Raw genomic sequence first — 19,247 nt, 5'->3', positions numbered from 1 at the left:
TTGCAGCATGATTTCACTTTGTTAGGGATTGCTCTGCCAGGAAACATCTGTCAAGACCTTTTATCTAAGTGATAACTGCTTGGTAAAAATTGGAAATTTGCAAGTACTACTACAAAAATCTAAATATTCTCTTTGTCTCTCATGTAATAGGCAAATTTGAAGCTATGAAAAATCCAGCTGTTGTATCACGTCCCTTTTTAATCACGGTTTCAGTTAGTTTGTATTGATTAAATACTGGCCGGTATAGAGTGGTAGGGCTTTATAAAGATACACCATCCAAACAGGAGGCTCCACAGAATGTAAGATGAAAGTTTTGGACTTGCATGGGTCATAGGAGTTGTCCACTGAAATAAGGTCTAGTTTCCAAGGAAGCTAAAGCAGAAGCTGAAGCGTTTTTTATGCTCAGCGAGTTCATGTACCCTTGTGACTTACAGAAAGCTGCATTCATGCATGGGTGACTGAGGTGTAAGGTTTCCTTAAGTTTTCTTTTTTGTTTTGTGCACCAATTCAAGACTTTACTTTCCAGAGGTACTGAAATGACTTATTTCATGTAGTGAAATGATTCTTTTCCTGCCGAATGCAGTGGGTTTTCACACTAAATCTGCAAATTTTGCTGTTATAAATTGAAATATCTTTTGGTTGTCAATAAGCAAGGATTATCTCAAGTTTTGGGAAAGCAATTTGCTTTATGCATAGAAAAACAGTTTTTAAAAAGCAGCATTGGAAAGGAATGATATTTCTTCTTGCATTTTGTTTAAATTCCTTGTGGGTTGTTGAAGCTTAATCCCAATGAAGTTTAGATGCTCTGTTAAATTGAGGCATCCACAAGTTACGGGCTTTTCTATAAACGTCAGGCCTAAATGTTTTGAGAAGTCATATGTTTCAATGTTTTGAGAAGTCATATGTTTCAACAGAATTCAACTCCTGTTGATTAAACTTTCAGAATTCTAAGCATGTTTTGTGAGAATGGCTATTCTTTTTTAATTATTAAATGCTCCCTTGTAAGCAGAAGTTTAAGCAGCATCCTTTATCATACCACTAACCAGTTGTTCAGCTCTCTGATTGTAGAATATTGATTGCAGAAGATGATCATTCATAAAAAGAGTTTTATAAAAGTTTCATAAAAGAGAAGAAAAGCCCTGGTCATTCTCTCTATTCACTTTCTGAGAAATAACCTTATTTTAAAGAAAATGATCTTTTTTCCTAACCTCAGTTTAAATTTAAAAGAACTAGATTTAATGTTCTGTATTTCTTCTATGGATGGAAGTTAGTATTTATATACTCCATAAGTTACAAGAAACTGTACCATGTATTATATAAGATTTAAAGCCATAGTTGATATACTTTATTTAATGTAATAAAATAATCACCATTCATTGGTTTTTCTCTTTAAGCTACCAGGTACATTTTCACAATACAGGAAGAAATTTTAAAAGATACAATGATAAAATATTAATAAACTGTATTCATTTAATTTGTTAAAAATTTAGGGTGTGGATTGCTCAGTTTCTAATAAGTTATTTTTCATTGTATCTTTTTCCTTTGTCATGGGCAAAGCTGTCTGCAGAGGAGAAAGCAGAGTAAAATGGATACTCTTGTCTGACAAAAGCTCAAGCAAAAAAAGGTTAATTATAGTACAAGTGGTAGAAAAGAATATTATCATTTGCATATGAAAATGAGTCTCCTTATGTTATGCTGTCAAACTTTGGTAATTTTGAATTCCAGCCATTAACAAATGGGAAGGCTGCAACACATGCTAATGCACCAATTTGCAGGTACATTCCATCAATCTGCTTTGCTTTTTTCTAGGCAGCTCGGTTGCAGTAACTTGCTCTTCTGATCACCACTATATTGACACAAATATTGTGTCTATTAATAATAAGCAACTATTCAAAAACCTTTATTGTTTATTTTATAATTGTGATTTCATAGTCATACATGCATACACAGAAATAAGTTTCTTAGAGTAATAAGACAGCTTTGTAACTAAAAAGTAACTGGATGTGATCATGGTTGTGTTTTGAACTGTAGATGTTTTGATGGGAACTGGCTTGGTGAAATAGTTTACAAAATATTTCATCTCTTGATGTGAGATTTTAATTGGTCAAGATCAATGGTAACATGATGTAACTATTCCTCAAATAGCATTTGCACTTATATATGAAAAAATAAGCCCATTTTGTAATAGAAACACGTTGCCATTCCACAAGCAAGCATCACCCCTAATTAGCAATCTTTTTGGCATTTCTTTGGGGGAAGGCAGAAATGTAGCTGCATGTTGACCTATCTTTCTCTCTTTAAAGGAGATTCCATATAGCTGAATTTGAAATCATAACAATAGTTTCATATTGTACTCCAGTAAAAAATATTTTAAGAAAGATTTAAAGTTTCAGATCTGTTAAAGTTTCAGAGCTGTCATCTCAAATTTAGTTTGTGAATGGAAAGCTTCATGAGAGTAATTCTTGACTAAATCCTTGTTTATCTGTTGTGTGTGCAGTACTTTTAGTCTTGGGAATTCACATTCAAATACAGCAACCAGTGCAGGATGCAGGTGCATTCAGCAACTCTGTTGTCATGACTGTATTTGAAAACTGGAGTAAACACAGAGGCATTCTGGTTTGGGTTTTTTTTTTGATCTTAGTAGAGTTCTTCTCGGTGTGGTCTTTGTCTCTAAATGTTGAGCAAGGTAAATAGTTGAGGAAAAAACTCCAAAACCTTGAGTCAAAGGAGAAGAGTTCTTAAGAGAGATAGGAAGCTTAGATCCCCATTTTAGGTATGTAAGTGGTGCGTAAAGTCAGGAAGGGTAAGTACCCTCCTGCTCTATGGTGTGTTTCCCAGTGTATTCAACTGAGTACTATAAATAGCAACTTAATCAGAATGTGTGCCCTTAAATGGAGGAGAATGTGTAAGACCACATATGCAGACAGTGATATATTCATATCGTTAGTTCCACGTAGTCACTCTGAGCTAAGAGAGTTATGATCCAGTGAGGAATCTGTTCTCTACATCTGAGCTTGAGTTTCAAAATTCCTGTCGGGTTTGTACTGTTGTACGGTGTTGCATATGCTTTTCCTTACACACACAATGTATTTTCTTATAGATTCTCTATAATTACCATTTTCAGTGTCATTTCTAATATTTCATGATCCCATATGAAATTTAATCAACTGAAATTACCTACATATCAGGCAAAATGCAGTAAATAATTTAGAACTAAACCAAATATTGTTCATTATTCAGATATGTAGATTATGAAGCTACAAAAAGGATTTATCCAGTCATGTACATTCATGTATTTTATTCTCATCAGGCTGAGAAAATCAAAATCGGTGATTTGAATATATCAACAGAAGAATCCATCAAGTAAAAAATACAGTAAGATATTACTAGAATAATAAAAATAAAATTGTGTTGCTTATTAGCTGCAAATTTGTTAAGAATATGTGTCATCCATGGTATCACAATACCATAGAAATGCAAAATTATTAATGCGCTTATTAAAGGTCAAAGGGAGTTGTTATTTCTTCCTATTTTGCACTTTTGAGACCACACCTGAAGCACTTGTTCAGCTTTTGGCTGTTTGGTTGAAAAAACCATTGCCCAGGTTGCCCAGAGAGGTTTGTGGGATCTCCACTTTTGGAGATACACAGAACTAGAGTAGACAATGCCCTGAGCAACCTAAACTGACATTGAATTTGGCCCTACTTTGAGCTGCAATTGAATCAGACGACTTTCAGAGGTCCCTTTCAACCTAAGTTCTGTAATTTTGTAATTTAGAACTTCTCCACTGTACCTTTTGGGTCAAATCTCCTCTAATCAATATGTGCTTGATTTGTACCACTTCAGTGTAGTACTTCTCTCTTGAATGTTAAATAGTCAGTAGTGATATATCTAGTTACATGCCCTGAAAATTTCAAATGTTTCATGTGTTGCTTGGACATACATAGTGGCACTTAATAAAATCAGCCAAGAGAAAACTAACACAATTTGCAAGAAGGGAAACTCTGATTAGGCATTTGGAAGGAAAAAATCATGTTGAGGGTGGTCAGACACTGGAACAGGTAGCCCAGAGAAAGTTGTGGAATCTCTATCATTCGAGATATTTAAAATATCATTGTACAAGCCCCTGAGCAACCTAGTCTATGCTGGCTGTTCTTTGAGGGTGGGGAGTTGGACTAGATCTGCAGAGGTCTTCTCAGTCTAATTATTCTACAGAAATAATTTTAAAACTAAAACCATTGTACCTAAAAAAAAAGAAAACAAAAATGTATTTAAAAATAAAATGAAAAAGTGTACTGTTCAACAAAATGTGCAATATTTTTTCCCTGAATTACTCCACAACGTCTGTTTCTCCGGGTTACTTCCTGAGAACAGGTTTGAGTGAAGCTTCATGCCATGCTACTGCTCTTCAGCATTCTCTTAGACCTCAAGTGTGACAGGATATCTGAAAGAGACCTGCAGCCTTGATGATGAGCTGTTCTGTTGGGGTTGGCCACAATAAAAAATTTCCCTTTCTGGTTTAAAGGAAGGCTTTATGGGCTTCGTATAGCTCATATACTGTACTTGAGGTGCCTTCACTCTAAATGCCTTGGCTTTACTATGTAGGAACAAACAACAATCTATACCAGCTTATTACACCAATTTAAAAAAATCTTAATTAATTGCTGTGTCTACACGACGTTATGCTTCGTTGAATAAACCATTTGATAGTCTGAGCAGCAATCCCATGTTGCAGTGTTCTGTTCAATGGAGTGTAAGCAGCTGTAGCATGAGCCAGCCATGATGTGTCCCAGGATGCCATGTCACAGACATAGCCATGCAATCATATAATTCCTTTGTTTATGCTGGGGTTGCATCAGCCCCTGTTTCCATTCTGTGATCTCTTTTTCCTTGTAGAAAAACAGATTTCCTTCTTTGCCTTTTCGGTGTGGTTTATTTTGGGATATGTACCCCACAGAGTTAAACAATTTCTGATTAGATTGCTTTAGTGTGTGTGATAAACATTTCATACATATCTGAGGGTTAGTTTAAACCTTAATAGTTGATAACAGAGGAGAGTTCTGTGACACAGGTGTGGCTGAGAGATTTTCTCTGAGTTTTTACAGCCTCAAGAGAGGGTGTTAACAGAAAACAAATGACTGGTAAACAGAAAAAAAAAAAAAAAATAGAAAAGAAAAAAGAGAGACACTGATGACTGCGGTCGAAGGGCTCATTGTTTCATAGAATCACAGAAGAGTTTGGGTTAGAAGGGACCTTTAAATGTCATCTAGTCCAACCGCCCTGCAATGAACAGGGACATCTTCAACTAGATCAGGTTGCTCAGAGCCCCATCCAACCTGACCTTGAATGTTTCCAGGGATGGGACATCTACCACCCTTCTGGACAGGAGAGGAACAAGGACTGTGAGGGAGATGCTTAATGGAAAATCTGTATCTCATGAGATGCTGACCAGAGAAAATGAACCATAGCAAAGCAAGCAGTTCTCTGTTGGCTCTCCTTATTGTAACATAGCCTTCAAGATGATACTATAAACGAATTACTGCGGTGAATCACATCATTACTAGTGCCTAATATATGAGTATTCTGTACCCCTGTTTAGTCATACCAGCACCATCACAATATAGATTTCAGCATCCCTGCCTTAGAGCTCTGCAAAGAAATTATGTCTGATGTAGTTCTGATTTGTCCAAGGATTATGGTGGGCAGTCTTGTCTGTTATCTGCAAATGAATATTATGTGCCACTGTTTTCCCTCCCCTGCAACTTCTTGCCGGTGGAGGTGGGAAGTAGGACCATAATCTTTTTCAGAAGGAGAGGACATTGAAGTTCCTTTGAGTGTTTATTTTATTTAAAGGGCTAACTATCAGTTTTGGCCTGCATGCTCGAAAAGACAAGACAAGAGAAGACAAGAAAATTATTTTAAAACAAAAATAAGACTCCAAATTAAATTCCTATGTGATTTACCATTTGAAAGATAGTATGTGCCAACACCTTGTCATATACCTGAAATACTGCAGTATTCACATGTTCATTTAATAAAGGATAACTATGTCAAGAATAATAGCTCAAGGATTTCACATACAAAAAAAAAATTACCACAAGGGGGCAAATTGTTGTATGCCAGTTGCTCCAGAGAAGCTACACGTTACCTCCTCTGTGCTCAATGCCAGAAAAAAATACTTCTATTTCATTTCTTTGGAGTGTAACACAATTACTCCTGCTGGTATTTACCACTGAATGCCCACACTTAGAAGCACTCCTAGGGAACAGCTGCTGCACTGTGAGGAAAATAGGACTCTAGCATTACTGCTTGATTGACCTTTCCTTAATCTAAACTCCAGTTAACTGAATCTAAACTCTGGTTAACTCCCCTAGCAGTGCTACTCACCATTGTTTGCTCTCAGACTTATCCGAAGTCCTGCATTCTTTTCGCTAGTGACTTTGTATCCCTCTAAAACTAGTGGAAAGACAGAATTGTACTCTTTAGTTTCTGGCTATGTGTATTCATATAACACTGAATACAGTTTTTCATCCAGGCACAGAAATGAAATCACTTCTGTAATGATTTATATGATTTTCTCTTTCAATAAAAGTTGTCTTCTGGGACCACACCATCAGAAACACATAGAAGAGGAGAAGACATTTGGAATGAATTAGAACAGGTGAAGGAAAAGTACTTGATTCGTTGTAGAGGAGTTCTGTGATTCTAAAGTTGTATAAATGCTAATGTGGAAGTCTGGCAGCCTCTTTAGTCTTTCCACTGTTCCATATGAGGTGCTCAGTTTGCTTTGGGATTATAGAAGATAAGGAAGGCTTCTCTCTGAAAATGGAATAGATGCTTCTTGGATGTTAAGATACATAAGAAAATATTATTTGAACCACCTGAGACTGCACTTAGAGACTTTTTTTGTGAAAAAAAAAAAAATCCTTTTATTATACCAAACAGAAACTCACATTAATTGAAGTTTTGAAATATCCTGCTAGGAATTGCTTTGCAAGCATTTTGGGTATTGCTGATAAGTTTTGATATTATATTTGTGATCATCATATGCTAAATTAATCTATCATCAACAGTTCAAACTTAAAGTTCTAGTTTCATTGTAATAAGAATGATTCAGAAAATACTGAATTAATGAAATATTGAAATAGTTACAAAGAAGACTGATGGATTTTTTTTATTTTATCTAGTAGTATAAATTATTTAGGTGTTAGGATATTTGGACTTGTAGACCACATTATTGGTATAATAGAAGTTGTTGATATAATATGCATTTATTGTAAAAAATAAGTTATATACCATTTCAACTTTCATATGCCTTTTCCCAGATGTTATAAGTGCCATATCTAACCAAAGATGTGTCATTAATTCATACACTGAAAGCAGCATTTAGTGAGTTTAGATTTTGATTATTAGCTGTTTTGAAGATGAAAAACAAATCCTGAATTGCAGCAAACCTATCAAAGACCTTATCATGGGAGGTAGGGGTGAGGGAGCAGTTGGGAGAGCATGGGTAGTGTCCTGACCCACAAAGAGACAAGTAGCTAGATTTTACACCATCTTGGAGCTGATGGTAGTCTCACTCTAATCCAGCTAGCAAGTGACAAATGCTTGGATTATTTTGGCCTGCCTGGCAGGAAAGGCAAAGGTTTCTACTGAGCTGGTGATGGAAGAAGGCCCGTCAGATTGAAATGCTACATGGCCATCCAAGATCAATAAGAAGTCAAACCACTTTGCATCACTTTGACAAATTAAATCAATGGATGTTTTTATTAGAGTCAGGATAGGAGAGAAAAATGAAGATATTATAGCTAATCTGTTACAGGATTTCTCCTTTTCAAGAAACATCACTTCAGTCTTTCTACAGCTTACCTCAAACTTCCTTCTCTTCAAGACATGATCTCTTCCAAGCGTAATGGCAGTGGCAGTACTAGTGACTAGTGATCCATTTAATAGAGTGGTGTTGTCTTTTGAGACTGTAGCACTTCACTAACATGCGGCCATGTGGTCATGTAAGACGAAAAGGAGAATAAGCATAAGGATGTTTTTTACACTTGTGTTGTAAAATGCATTTTATTATAATTTTTATTGCATTTAAATCTTAAATTATTTATTAAACAGCTGTGAATGAGCTATGTCTTCAGCTTTATGTAGAGCAGTACAAGCAATTACAAACTCTGCTTTTTGTTATTGTATATTTCCTAGTGCTACTTAATTATGTGAGTTCAGAATTAATATCACCCATACTGGTCTTTTAATTGGGTGGAATATAAGCATCTATGTTCCTGACAGTGTTTCTCTTTAGCAGTTATATTAAAAGTTTATTTCATGAATGATTGTATTAAACACAAGTTGAAATGGTTGTGTCTACTTCTATTACGCAAAACAATTTATAAAATCTGTCCTAACCAGAATGCAGTTACTGCTATATGATAAAAGAGATTGTTATATGAAGTCATTAAAGGAATCATGAAGACAAGAGTCATTAACTGTGTACATTTAGCTAATGAAAATGGAAAGCAAAAATCTCCTAACTGATTCATGATCATTTGGGTTGAGGGCTCATAACTGGTGATGTGGCAGATGATAAGATCACCGATTAAATGTTTTAACATGGTGGAAACATTATGGAGATGTGTCTGACATATTGACAAAATAAAATTCAGATGATATTTACTTGTATTTTGAATGATTTTGTCACTTCCAGGGTGCTTCTGTGGAATTATTTGTCTGCCATCAGTTCAAAGAATACAGTAAAGTACTTTTTAAACAAGATATGGGTGCCTGGCAGGTGCACTATAATGAGAGTGTAGCTTCCAAGATTTCATAATCTTCTAGTAGTTGGTATTTAGAAAGGACGTGGTTTGTCTTTCTCTGTTTAAGTGAGAGCGTGTGGAATCTTAGTCTCTGATTATTTTCTGGCTTAGTATTAAACATTAATCTTTCTGTGCAGAAGCATATGGCTTGCAACTGCTTATAGAGTAGGTTATACAGTAATTTAACATTTGTACTACAGTACTGTAGTCAGGACTATGACTATACAGTGTAAAGAAATTGTACCAAAGATACACAGTATAAAAGTTTCAAAACATAAGATTTTGAGTGTGGGCTGTTGCATAACCACTCAGGTACCTAAATAACTCATCTGAAGATAACAAATTCTTTAGTCTGAGATTGTTAGCGTTTTGAGGATCAAACTCAGGTTTCATTAGTCAAGACACATGGTTTATCAAGATTGTAAGGTGCAGTGTGTCTCTCTTCTCATGTTGGCACATAATGCATTGTGTTGATGGGAAATTCCAAGCTTGCTGCTCCTAGTAACAGGCTTCATAGCTGCGTGTAAGACAGGGTGAAAGAAGTACATTGGGGCACATGTTCTGTAATGATAATTGAGGCCATTTGTTCCCCTCACCTCTATTAGTTTCATTTATTACCAAATATAACAGAGGCCAGTTTTTATCTTATCAGAAATTCTGTGAATTCATGTCTCAAACTAATACACTAAAAATGGCAGCATCAACCTAATACTAAGAGATATTTTCAGAAAAATAATTGGTAAGAACTTATAAAAACTCTTACTGCAGATTGAAAATCAAGTGATTCTTGAATTTAATATGCACTTTACACAAAAGAATGATCTCAAAGCATACTTGAAAGGAATGCAGTTATTTGCCTGAACTTAGTAAAGCAAAGACAGTAATGACAACCATTTCTATGGAAAACATAAACTCTCCTGTTAGTAAAGGTGAAATAGGGTTTCAACAGAATGTTAGAAACTTGATAAAAGTTTCATTATACAAAGTGAGCTGCACTGTACAAAGAAGGGAACAGAAGTTTATTTCGAACGGATGAGTCACATTACACATAAGCTACTGTTTTTCTTTATACTTTTTAATGGTATTAATTTTCTGTTTACCAGTTTGAAATAATTGAAATTAATATTAATCTTTGAGGTTACAGTATATTCACACAAGCATTTTTCATTAATCACAATAATTGACAAACCCACATGAACTCAAAATGCTGAAAAATCAGGCAATAACTTCAGGATTCTTTTTTTTTTTTTTTCTCTCTTTTAGAATTGGGTAGAAAAAGCAGAGAAACAGAAACTACTGTCAGACACCCTTGACCTTTCAGAGCTTTTTCATCCAGACACATTTCTCAATGCCTTACGCCAGGAGACTGCAAGGTGAGGGAAAAATAATCTACCTATTTATGTGTGCTAATGTGCCATTATTCCCTATGCATGAAGATGGTTATTTTATTTTCAGGACACAGGTTCAACAAATTATATCAACTACTGGCATTAGTCATCTCATTTTTATTACTTGCACTGACGTAGAATAGCTGTTACTTGTTTAAATGCTGATTTTTTTTTTAATTTTAGATGAAATTAAAAATGTATTTTTCTTCAAAGTAAGACTTAGTGTGATATTGTACACGTTGAAAATACATTGGTTTTGGTTTTGTGTTTAATTTCCTCTTGTCATATATCTCTAAGATTTACTGTATATATGTTTCCCTTGCAGAGTAATGAGCTGTTCAGTGGACAGTCTTAAATTTACAACATCATGGAAAGGGCGCATACAGGAAGGCAAACTCCAAGTTAAGGTATTTTACTAGGTTGTTTTACTAGAATTTTACAAGGATGTTTTATTAGCATAGTCCAAGTCATCTGTCCATAAACTTTCTGGAAAACTGAACTATAATACATTGGTGTACCTGAGATGCAAGGCTGGTTAATGGTATACAGCTACAAAAATGGTAGTGCAAAAATTCTGCAGAAATGGGAGAAGGAAAGCATTTATCTTTTTACCCCTCCCTAGTCACAGTGCTAATTTAAAATTTAAAAATTAAAGTTATTCTTGCTCCGTTCTTTTCAACCACTTCTTAGATAAAAATTGAAGCTGCAGTTCCATTAGCTAATATCTAACTGTTGTCCAGAAAGACTTGTGGCATGTAGCAAAAGTAAATACACATGTAAATCTATGAGTCTAAATGCGTTAGCATTTATCGAATCACTGAAAAGAATCACAGAATCACAGAATCACAGAATCAACCAGGTTGGAAGAGACCTCAGGGATCATTGAGTCCAACCGTTGCCCTGACACCACCCTGTCAACTAGACCATGGCACTAAGTGCCATGTCCAGTCTTTTCTTAAACACATCCAGAGATGGTGACTCCACCACCTCCCTGGGCAGCCCATTCCAATGTCTAATAACCCTTTCTGTAAAGAAATTCTTCCTGATGTCCAACCTGAACCTCCCCTGGCGAAGCTTGAGGCTGTGTCCTCTTGTCCTATCGCTAGTTGCCCGGGAGAAGAGGCCAACTCCCACTTCACTACAACCTCCCTTCAGGTAGTTGTAGACTGCAATAAGGTCACGTCGGAGCCTCCTCTTCTCCAGGCTAAACAACCCCAGCTCCCTCAGCCGTTCCTCGTAGGCCAGACCCTCCAGAGCCTTCACCAGCTTGGTCACCCTCCTCTGGACTCGCTCCAACACCTCAACATCTTTCTTGAAGTGCGGGGCCCAGAACTGGACACAGTACTCAAGAGGCGGCCTCACCAGTGCCGAGTAGAGAGGGACGATCACTTCCCTAGACCGGCTGGCTACACTATTCCTAATAGAGGCCAGGATGCCATTGGCCTTCTTGGCCACCTGGGCACACTGCTGGCTCATGTTTAGCCGGCTGTCGATCAGCACCCCCAGGTCTCTTTCCACCGAGCCGCTTTCTAACCACTCCTCCCCCAGCCTGTAGAGCTGCATGGGGTTGTTGTGGCCGAAGTGTAAGACGTGGCACTTGTTCTTGTTGAACCTCATGCTGTTGGTCTCGGCCCATCTATCTAACCTGTCCAAATCCCTCTGAAGGGCCTTCCTACCCTCCAGCAGATCGACACTGCCACCCAGCTTGGTGTCGTCTGCAAATTTGCTGAGGGTGCACTCAATCCCTACGTCTAGATCATCTATAAAGATATTGAACAGCACCGGCCCCAGAACTGAGCCCTGGGGAACACCGCTAGTGACCGGCCGCCAGTTGGACTTTGCCCCATTCACCACCACTCTCTGGGCTCGGCCATCCAGCCAGTTTTTAACCCATTGAAGAGTCCACCCATCCAAGCCCCGGGCAGCCAGTTTGTCCAGGAGGATGCTATGGGAGACAGTGTCGAATGCCTTACTGAAGTCTAGATAGACTACATCCACAGCCCTGCCCTCATCTACTAAGCGGGTCACTTTGTCATAGAAGGAGACCAGGTTGGTCGAGCAGGACCTGCCTTTCATGAATCCATGTTGGCTGGCCCCGATGCCCCGATTGTCCTGCATGTGCCATGTAATGGCACTCAGGATGATCTGTTCCATCACCTTGCCTGGCACCGAGGTCAGGCTGACAGGCCTATAGTTCCTTGGATCGTCCTTCCGACCCTTCTGGTAGATGGGCGTTACGTTTGCTAATTTCCAGTCAGCTGGAACTTCTCCCGTTAACCAGGACTGCCGGTAGATAATCGAGAGTGGTTTGGCAAGTTCATTTGCCAGTTCCTTCATTACTCTGGGGTGAATCCCATCCGGGCCCATAGCCTTGTGGGTGTCCAACTGGCACAGCAGGTCACTAACCGTCTCCTCCTGGATCCTGGGAGGTTCACACAGCCCCCCGTCCCTAACTTCAGGCTCTGGGGGCCGAGTCTCCTGAGGACAACCGATCTTGACATTAAAGACCGAGGCAAAGAAGGCATTGAGCACCTCTGCCTTTTCCTCATCCCCTGACACTACACTATCCTCCTCATTCAGCAAGTGGTGGAGGCTCTCCTTGACCCTCCTTTTGCTGTTGATGTATTTGTAAAAGCTTTTTTTGTCGTCTTTGACTGTAGCAGCCAAATCGAGCTCTAATTGAGCTTTGGCCCTTCTAATCTTCTCCCTACACGACTATAGACCGCCCAAGTTACCCGACCCTTCTTCCAGAGCAAGTAGGCTCTCTTTTTTTCCTTAAGATCTAGTCTAAGTTCCCTGTTTAACCAGGCCGGTCTTTTTCCCCGATGGCTTGCCTTCCTACAGACTGGGACAGCCTGCTCCTGAATATTTAACAATTCCCTTTTGAAGCATGTCCAGCCTTCCTGGACTCCTTTGCCCTCCAGGACCGATTGCCAAGGGACTCAGTCCACCAGCCTCTTAAACAGGCTAAAGTCAGCCCGCTGGAAATCTAAGGCAGGAGTTCTACTCTTGCCCCTCCTTACTTCCCCCACTATCGAAAACTCTTAACATTTCGTGGTCACTACTCCCAAGACGGCCACCGACCCTCACATCTCCCACTAGTCCTTGTCTGTTCACAAGCAACAGGTCAAGCAGAGCCCCTCCTCTAGTGGGCTCATTTACCACTTGCATGAGGAAGTTGTCCTCCACACATTCGAGGAACCTCCTAGATTGCTTCCTCTCTGCCATGTTGTATTTCCAGCAGACATCCGGCAAGTTGAAGTCGCCCATGAGTACAAGGGCCGGCGACTGGGCGGCTTCTGACAGCCGCTTGTAAAACGCCTCGTCCGCCTGCTCATCCTGGTTGGGTGGTCTATAACAGACTCCCACGGTAATGTCCGCCCTGCCGACCTTCCCCCTGATCTTCACCCATAAACATTCAACCTTGTCATCCTCACCATCTTCCTCAATTTCAACACAGTCCAAGCACTCCCTAACATATAGCGCTACCCCACCGCCTCTCCTGCTTCGCCTGTCCCTCTTAAAGAGCTTATAGCCATCCATAGTTGCACTCCAGTCATGAGAGTCATCCCACCACGTTTCTGTGATGGCAACCACATCATAACCTTCCTGCTGTACAGTGGCCTCTAGCTCTTCCTGTTTGTTGCCCATACTGCGTGCATTGGTGTAAACGCACTTCAGCTGGGCTAGCGGCCTTGCCCCCGACGCAGGCCTGTCACCCCTAGGTTCATTTGTGGTTGTCCTGGTGTTATCCCCCTCCCCCATCGAACCTAGTTTAAAGACCTCTTGATCAGCCCTGCCAACTTCTGGGCCATAACCCTTTTCTGCTTCTGATTCAGCTGTTCCCCATCCGGCATAAGCAGGCCCGGTGCCATGAAAGCCGCCCCGTGGTCAACAAACCCAAAATCCCACCTCCGGCACCACTCTCTTAGCCACATATTAATCTGTTGTACTTTCATAGTCTTTTCCCTATTTTCACCAAATACCAAAGGAATTGAAGAGTATATCACCTGCGCACCTACCCCCTTTACCAAACGCCCCAGGGCCCTGAAGTCCCTTTTGATTGCCCTGGGACTTCTCTCTTCAATCTCATCCCTACCCACCTGGAATACTAATAGTGGGTAGTAGTCAGAGCGCCTCACCAGTTGAGGAATCCTCCTGGCAACATCCCTTACCCGAGCCCCAGGGAGGCAGCAGACTTCCCTGTGAGTCGGGTCTGGCCTGCATATGGGGCCCTCCATTCCCCTTAGCAGGGAGTCGCCTATAACAATTACTTTTCTTTTCTCCTTTTTGGAGCTGGTTGCAATCCTCTTACTTGGTTGCTTCTGTTCACATAGTCCCGTAGAGGGTCTTTCACCTAGATTCGTGTCTTCCCAACACTCAGAAAGATGCTCAGGCTCCAGCACCTCATACCTATTCTGCAGGGGGACGTGGGGAGGGGAGGAAGGTCGGGATGGGATTTGCCTGCCACCCCGAGCAGGGACCTGCCTCCATTCCCCCCCATCCCCTAGGTCTCCTCCTGCTCCTTGTGGAGGAGGAAGAGGATCCTCCACTACCCGGGGAGCATTAGGCCCATCCGTTTTCCCCAGGACAGGCAGGGAACAGCACTGCCCACCATCCTCTTCCTGGGATGCTCTTGTACTCCTTAACCTTTCCACCTCCTCCTTGAGCTGGGCCACCAAGGAGATCAGGTCGTCGACCTGTTCGCACCTCACACAGGTGAGGTCTCCGTTACCCTCGAGTGCCAGGGCCAGGCTCTGGCACTCCCTGCAGCCTGCAACCTGCACCTCCGCATGCTTCCGCAGCAGGTCCGTTTGGGTTGCCATGTCTTTTCTGGCACCTGCAAGGGACTTAGGGCCCCGCCAAGTGGAAACCATACCTGCCTGTCCGCCTACCCTGCTCGCCCGCCCTGCCTGCGAGAACTGCTGCGCAAACTGCCACGCCCCTGCGGCTGTGCCGTCACCCTGTCCCCTCTGGGCAGGGACTAGCCCCTGCCCTCCAGGAGGCTCTTTATCACCCGATCACAGGGGGTGGTGGTACGCCCCCTCCTCTCCTGATTTGTTGCCGGGAACTTCCGGGTCCAGGCGGGTCTCGGGCTGCTGCTCGGGGGGGCCCGGAGCACAGAAACCGCTCGCCCGCTACGGCCCGATCTCTCCCCGCACTAACCTCAGTCGCTGCCACCGCTGCCGCTGCCGCCGCCGCTGTTGCCGACTGGCTGTTTGTTATGGTTTCACCGCGTTTAAATCTCCCGCGGTGCCTCCAGCTACGCCCCCTCCTCTTCTAAGGAAGTAAAAAAAACAAAGTAAACTATAATATGACTAACTTTTGATATGATGAAGACCCAACAATTTTTTAATGGACGCTTAGGACTACCCAGCAGCCATGAAGTCACTACTGATTGCTTAGACAGCAAAGTAGAGATGAATCCTCAAATGGTTTAGTTTAGCTTCTTAACATTTCAGTTAGCACTGCCATTTTGGCCAAATACAGATCTCTTTGCACCTGTTTTATACTTAATTTTGTAGGGAATTCACAAAATAAGTTTTCTGTGCTGCATCTTCCAACAGGTGTGTTGATCCCATGATAATACTGCACAGCTCAAAGCGCTGTGTTCAGCACAGAGCACGGCACATAAAACTGCATTCTCACAGAAACACAGGTGGATAATGCAGGGCACTCACCATGCGACTATGTACTGATGTGCAGCTAAAGCAGAGAGATTGCTAGACTAGGAGAGAGAAAGCAAGTGGCAGGGAACCTTCTCTGGTCTGATAATGCAGGCAGACACAAAGCTGTGGGAGATATTAGGGTTCTGGGCTGGCTTCTGACACTGTCTAAAATTATTAATACAGAATGTGTTAGAATTCGTATTCCTAAAATATTAATAGATTGTAAGGCCAGAAAAGCTAACTGTAATCATCCAATCTGACCTTTATACAATACAGTCCTTTGAACTTTGTTGAATTAATTCTTGTTGGAACTAGAGAATATAGATTAGAAAATTATTAAATCTTGGTATTTGAATAAGAGTAATGGTTGCCTACTTTATTTAATGAGAACAGATGGAGATCTAGACCCTGGGAATAAATAAACCAAGGGACTTCTAGGGCAGTTTGGTTCCCTGGGATAAACTAGGGATATGATAAACCTCAGAGCCTGCAAATCACATGTTCTGAGGTTCCAGATTCAGCCAAGAATTCTAAGTCCAAAGCAGTGAGGCAAAATTCAGCTTCACATCTCAGACCACCCATTCGAGTAGCTTAGCTATCAGCTGCAGATCCTAGAAGCCTGGACTTCTTCAAAACGATCCTGTCATCTTTGAAAAATGTCAGAAGTCAATGTCAAATACCTGAACTCCATGTATGAATAATATTATCTGAGTATTTTCATATGCAAAAAAATACTACAATACTTTACAGTTGCTAGTTTGAAATAGCTGCTTGGAAACTAAAGAATTAAAGGGTAATTATAGGAAAGAGTTTTAAAACAGCATTCCACTACGTGTATTGAATGTTATAATTCTTTGTTATGTGCAAATTTAATGGCAGATTTTTGGTAATATTAGTTAGAATACACTGTTAGCAGACACTGTTATATGTAGGCAAAAAGGTTAATACATATTCTATATTGCTTTGTAAGAATGAGTCTTATGTTCCAAGAGGAATCAAAAATAAAAAGAAAATTTTGTTTAAGAGCAAATTCTCTGCCACAGGAATAGTAGAAGCAGTTAGGTGAGTGGTTATTTTTAACAAAAGGTAAGAAACCTGCCAAGTTTACTCACTTGATTTGAATATTATCCTTTCTTCAGAAAGAGCAATATTCAGTGAATCTGTATCAGTAAGTATTCACCGGTATCTTCGCTGCTCCTTTGAAACTTTGGTGTATAGAAAGGCTTTGGAACTCTTTGTCATGCTGAATATTTAGATTCCTTGCCATGAGTCCTTCCTCGTGCTCATGGAGAACTGGGGAGAAACTTTTACATTAGTAAAGTTAAATGCCACATGGACTGTAACTAGGGCATAAAAATGTCAGTGATTCACAAAAATCGTCCTCTAAAATGTGTCTTGTTTGATAAGAATCCTATGGATTGCACGTTAAGCTTGGTTCACATGAGCAATATGGATTTTAATACTGGTAAAGTTAACGTAGCTGCAGTTTCAAGAATTCAGGCTAACCTTATAGAATGGGGAGCTATTTTGAGTGGGGACTCAAAAAAAAAATTCAATCAGCAGAATACAGAACTCCTTAAACACATGCTGTGGTGAGGCAGCTCTGCCCTGTTTTATCCTACCTGGCTGTAGATACCTAAATCGGAAATTGGAGTTTACTAGCCTCATTTTGTCAGTGAAGAAAGACATGTACCAATTCAGCTCTAAAATGAGTTTAACAACTTTCAGGAGATTAAATCCTGGGTCAGGACTAAAGGGATTAAAGGGAGGGCAGGGATGGGAGACATAGTGGGTGTCTGCTACAGACCACCTGACCAGGAAGACCGAGTGGATGTGGCCGTCTACAGACAGATAGATGTAGCCTCACGTTCACAGGCCCTGGTCCTCATGGGGGACTTCAACCACCCTGATATCTGCTGGAAGGACAACACAGCTGGACACAAGCAATCCAGGAGGTTCCTGGAATGTGTGGATGACAACTTCCTTCTCCAAGTGATAGAGGAGCTGACGAGGAGAGGTGCCATGCTGGACCTTGTTCTCATCAACAAGGAGGGGCTGGTGGGGGACGTGAAGCTCAAGGGCAGCCTTGGCTGCAGCGACCATGAAATGGTGGAGTTCAAGATCCATAGGGCAGCAAGGAGGGCACGCAGCCAGCTCACCACCCTGGCCTTCAGGAGAGCAGACTTTGGCCTCTTCAGGGACCTGCTTGTGAGAGTCCCTTGGGATAAAGCGCTGGAGGGAAGAGGAGCCAAAGAAAGCTGGTTAGTATTCAAGGACCACCTCCTCCAGGCTCAGAAGCAATGCATCCCGACAAAGAGGAAGGCAGGCAAAAACGCCCAGGAGGCCTGCATGGATGAAAAAGAAGCTCCTGGATAAACTCAGGCACAAGAAGGAAGCCTACAGAGGGTGGAAGCAAGGGCAGGTAGTCTGAGAGGAATACAGGGAAATTCTCTGAGCAGCCAGGGAGCACGTTAGGAAAGCTAAAACCCTGACAGAATTAAATCTGGCCAGGGATGTCAAAGGCAACAAGAAAAGCTTCTATAGGTATGTCAGTGATAAAAGGAAGACTAGGGAAAATGTGGTTCCTCTCCGGAAGGAAACGGGAGACTTCATTGCCTGGGATATGGAGAACGACTTTTTTGCCTCAGTCTTCACCGGCAAGTGCTCTAGCCTCACCACCTAAGTCGCAGAAGGCAGAGGCAGGGACTGGGAGGATGAAGAACCGCCCACTGCAGCAGAAGATCAGGTTTGAGACCATCTAAGGAACCTGAAGGTGCACAAGTCCATGGGACTTGATGAAGTGCATCCACGGTCCTGAGGGAACTAGCAGATGAAGTTGCTAAGCTGCTATCCCTCATTTTTGAGAAGTCGTGGCAGTCTGGTGAAGTTCCCACTGACTGGAAAAGGGGAAACATAACCCCAATCTTCAAGAAGGGAAAAAAGGAAGACCCGGGGAACTACAGGCCAGTCAGTCTCACCTCTGTGCCTGGCAAGATCATGGAGACACAGGGTTCAGGAAAGAGTTAATTAAAGATTTTCCAGACTTTATGCAAAAAATATGTGAAGTTTATACAATGCTGTTATGAAGAACACCGGTTATCTACTTGATTAAAGATGCTATCATCATTGTATAAAAGCACCAGTGCTGATAAGAAGATCTCTTTTGTAGAAAGTGTAATACATGAATGGAAAATGTTACATAGGAGTGAAACAGAAGTAAAGAAAATGTAATCACAGCAGGATGTTGTAAAAACAAGGTGGAAAGTGTTAGCAAAAAAGTAACACGTCTACTTTTGCTGGCATTGGCTACACATGATCCAGTTAAATACATATGATCCCCAGTGAACTGGGCCACTCCAAGTTCGATATTGTGTGTC

General features: G+C 41.0%; 1 protein-coding gene across 1 annotated transcript in view; it reads left to right on the top strand.

Annotated features, from left to right (window-relative positions):
• The window catches only part of DYNC2H1 (dynein cytoplasmic 2 heavy chain 1), a 193,292-nt gene that overhangs the window by 161,295 nt on the left and 12,750 nt on the right, over positions 1 to 19,247 (top strand). Inside the window, exons 86-87 of the mRNA XM_068417541.1 lie at positions 10,077 to 10,186; positions 10,527 to 10,608. Coding sequence (XP_068273642.1) covers positions 10,077 to 10,186; positions 10,527 to 10,608 — 192 coding nt within the window. The remainder of the gene's footprint in view (positions 1 to 10,076; positions 10,187 to 10,526; positions 10,609 to 19,247) is intronic.

This window comes from Nyctibius grandis, chromosome 2 (assembly GCF_013368605.1).
Source record: "Nyctibius grandis isolate bNycGra1 chromosome 2, bNycGra1.pri, whole genome shotgun sequence".
NCBI lineage: Eukaryota > Metazoa > Chordata > Aves > Nyctibiiformes > Nyctibiidae > Nyctibius > Nyctibius grandis.
The sequence above is the reverse complement of the archived record's forward strand: the minus strand, read 5'-3'. Positions and strand labels throughout refer to the sequence as shown.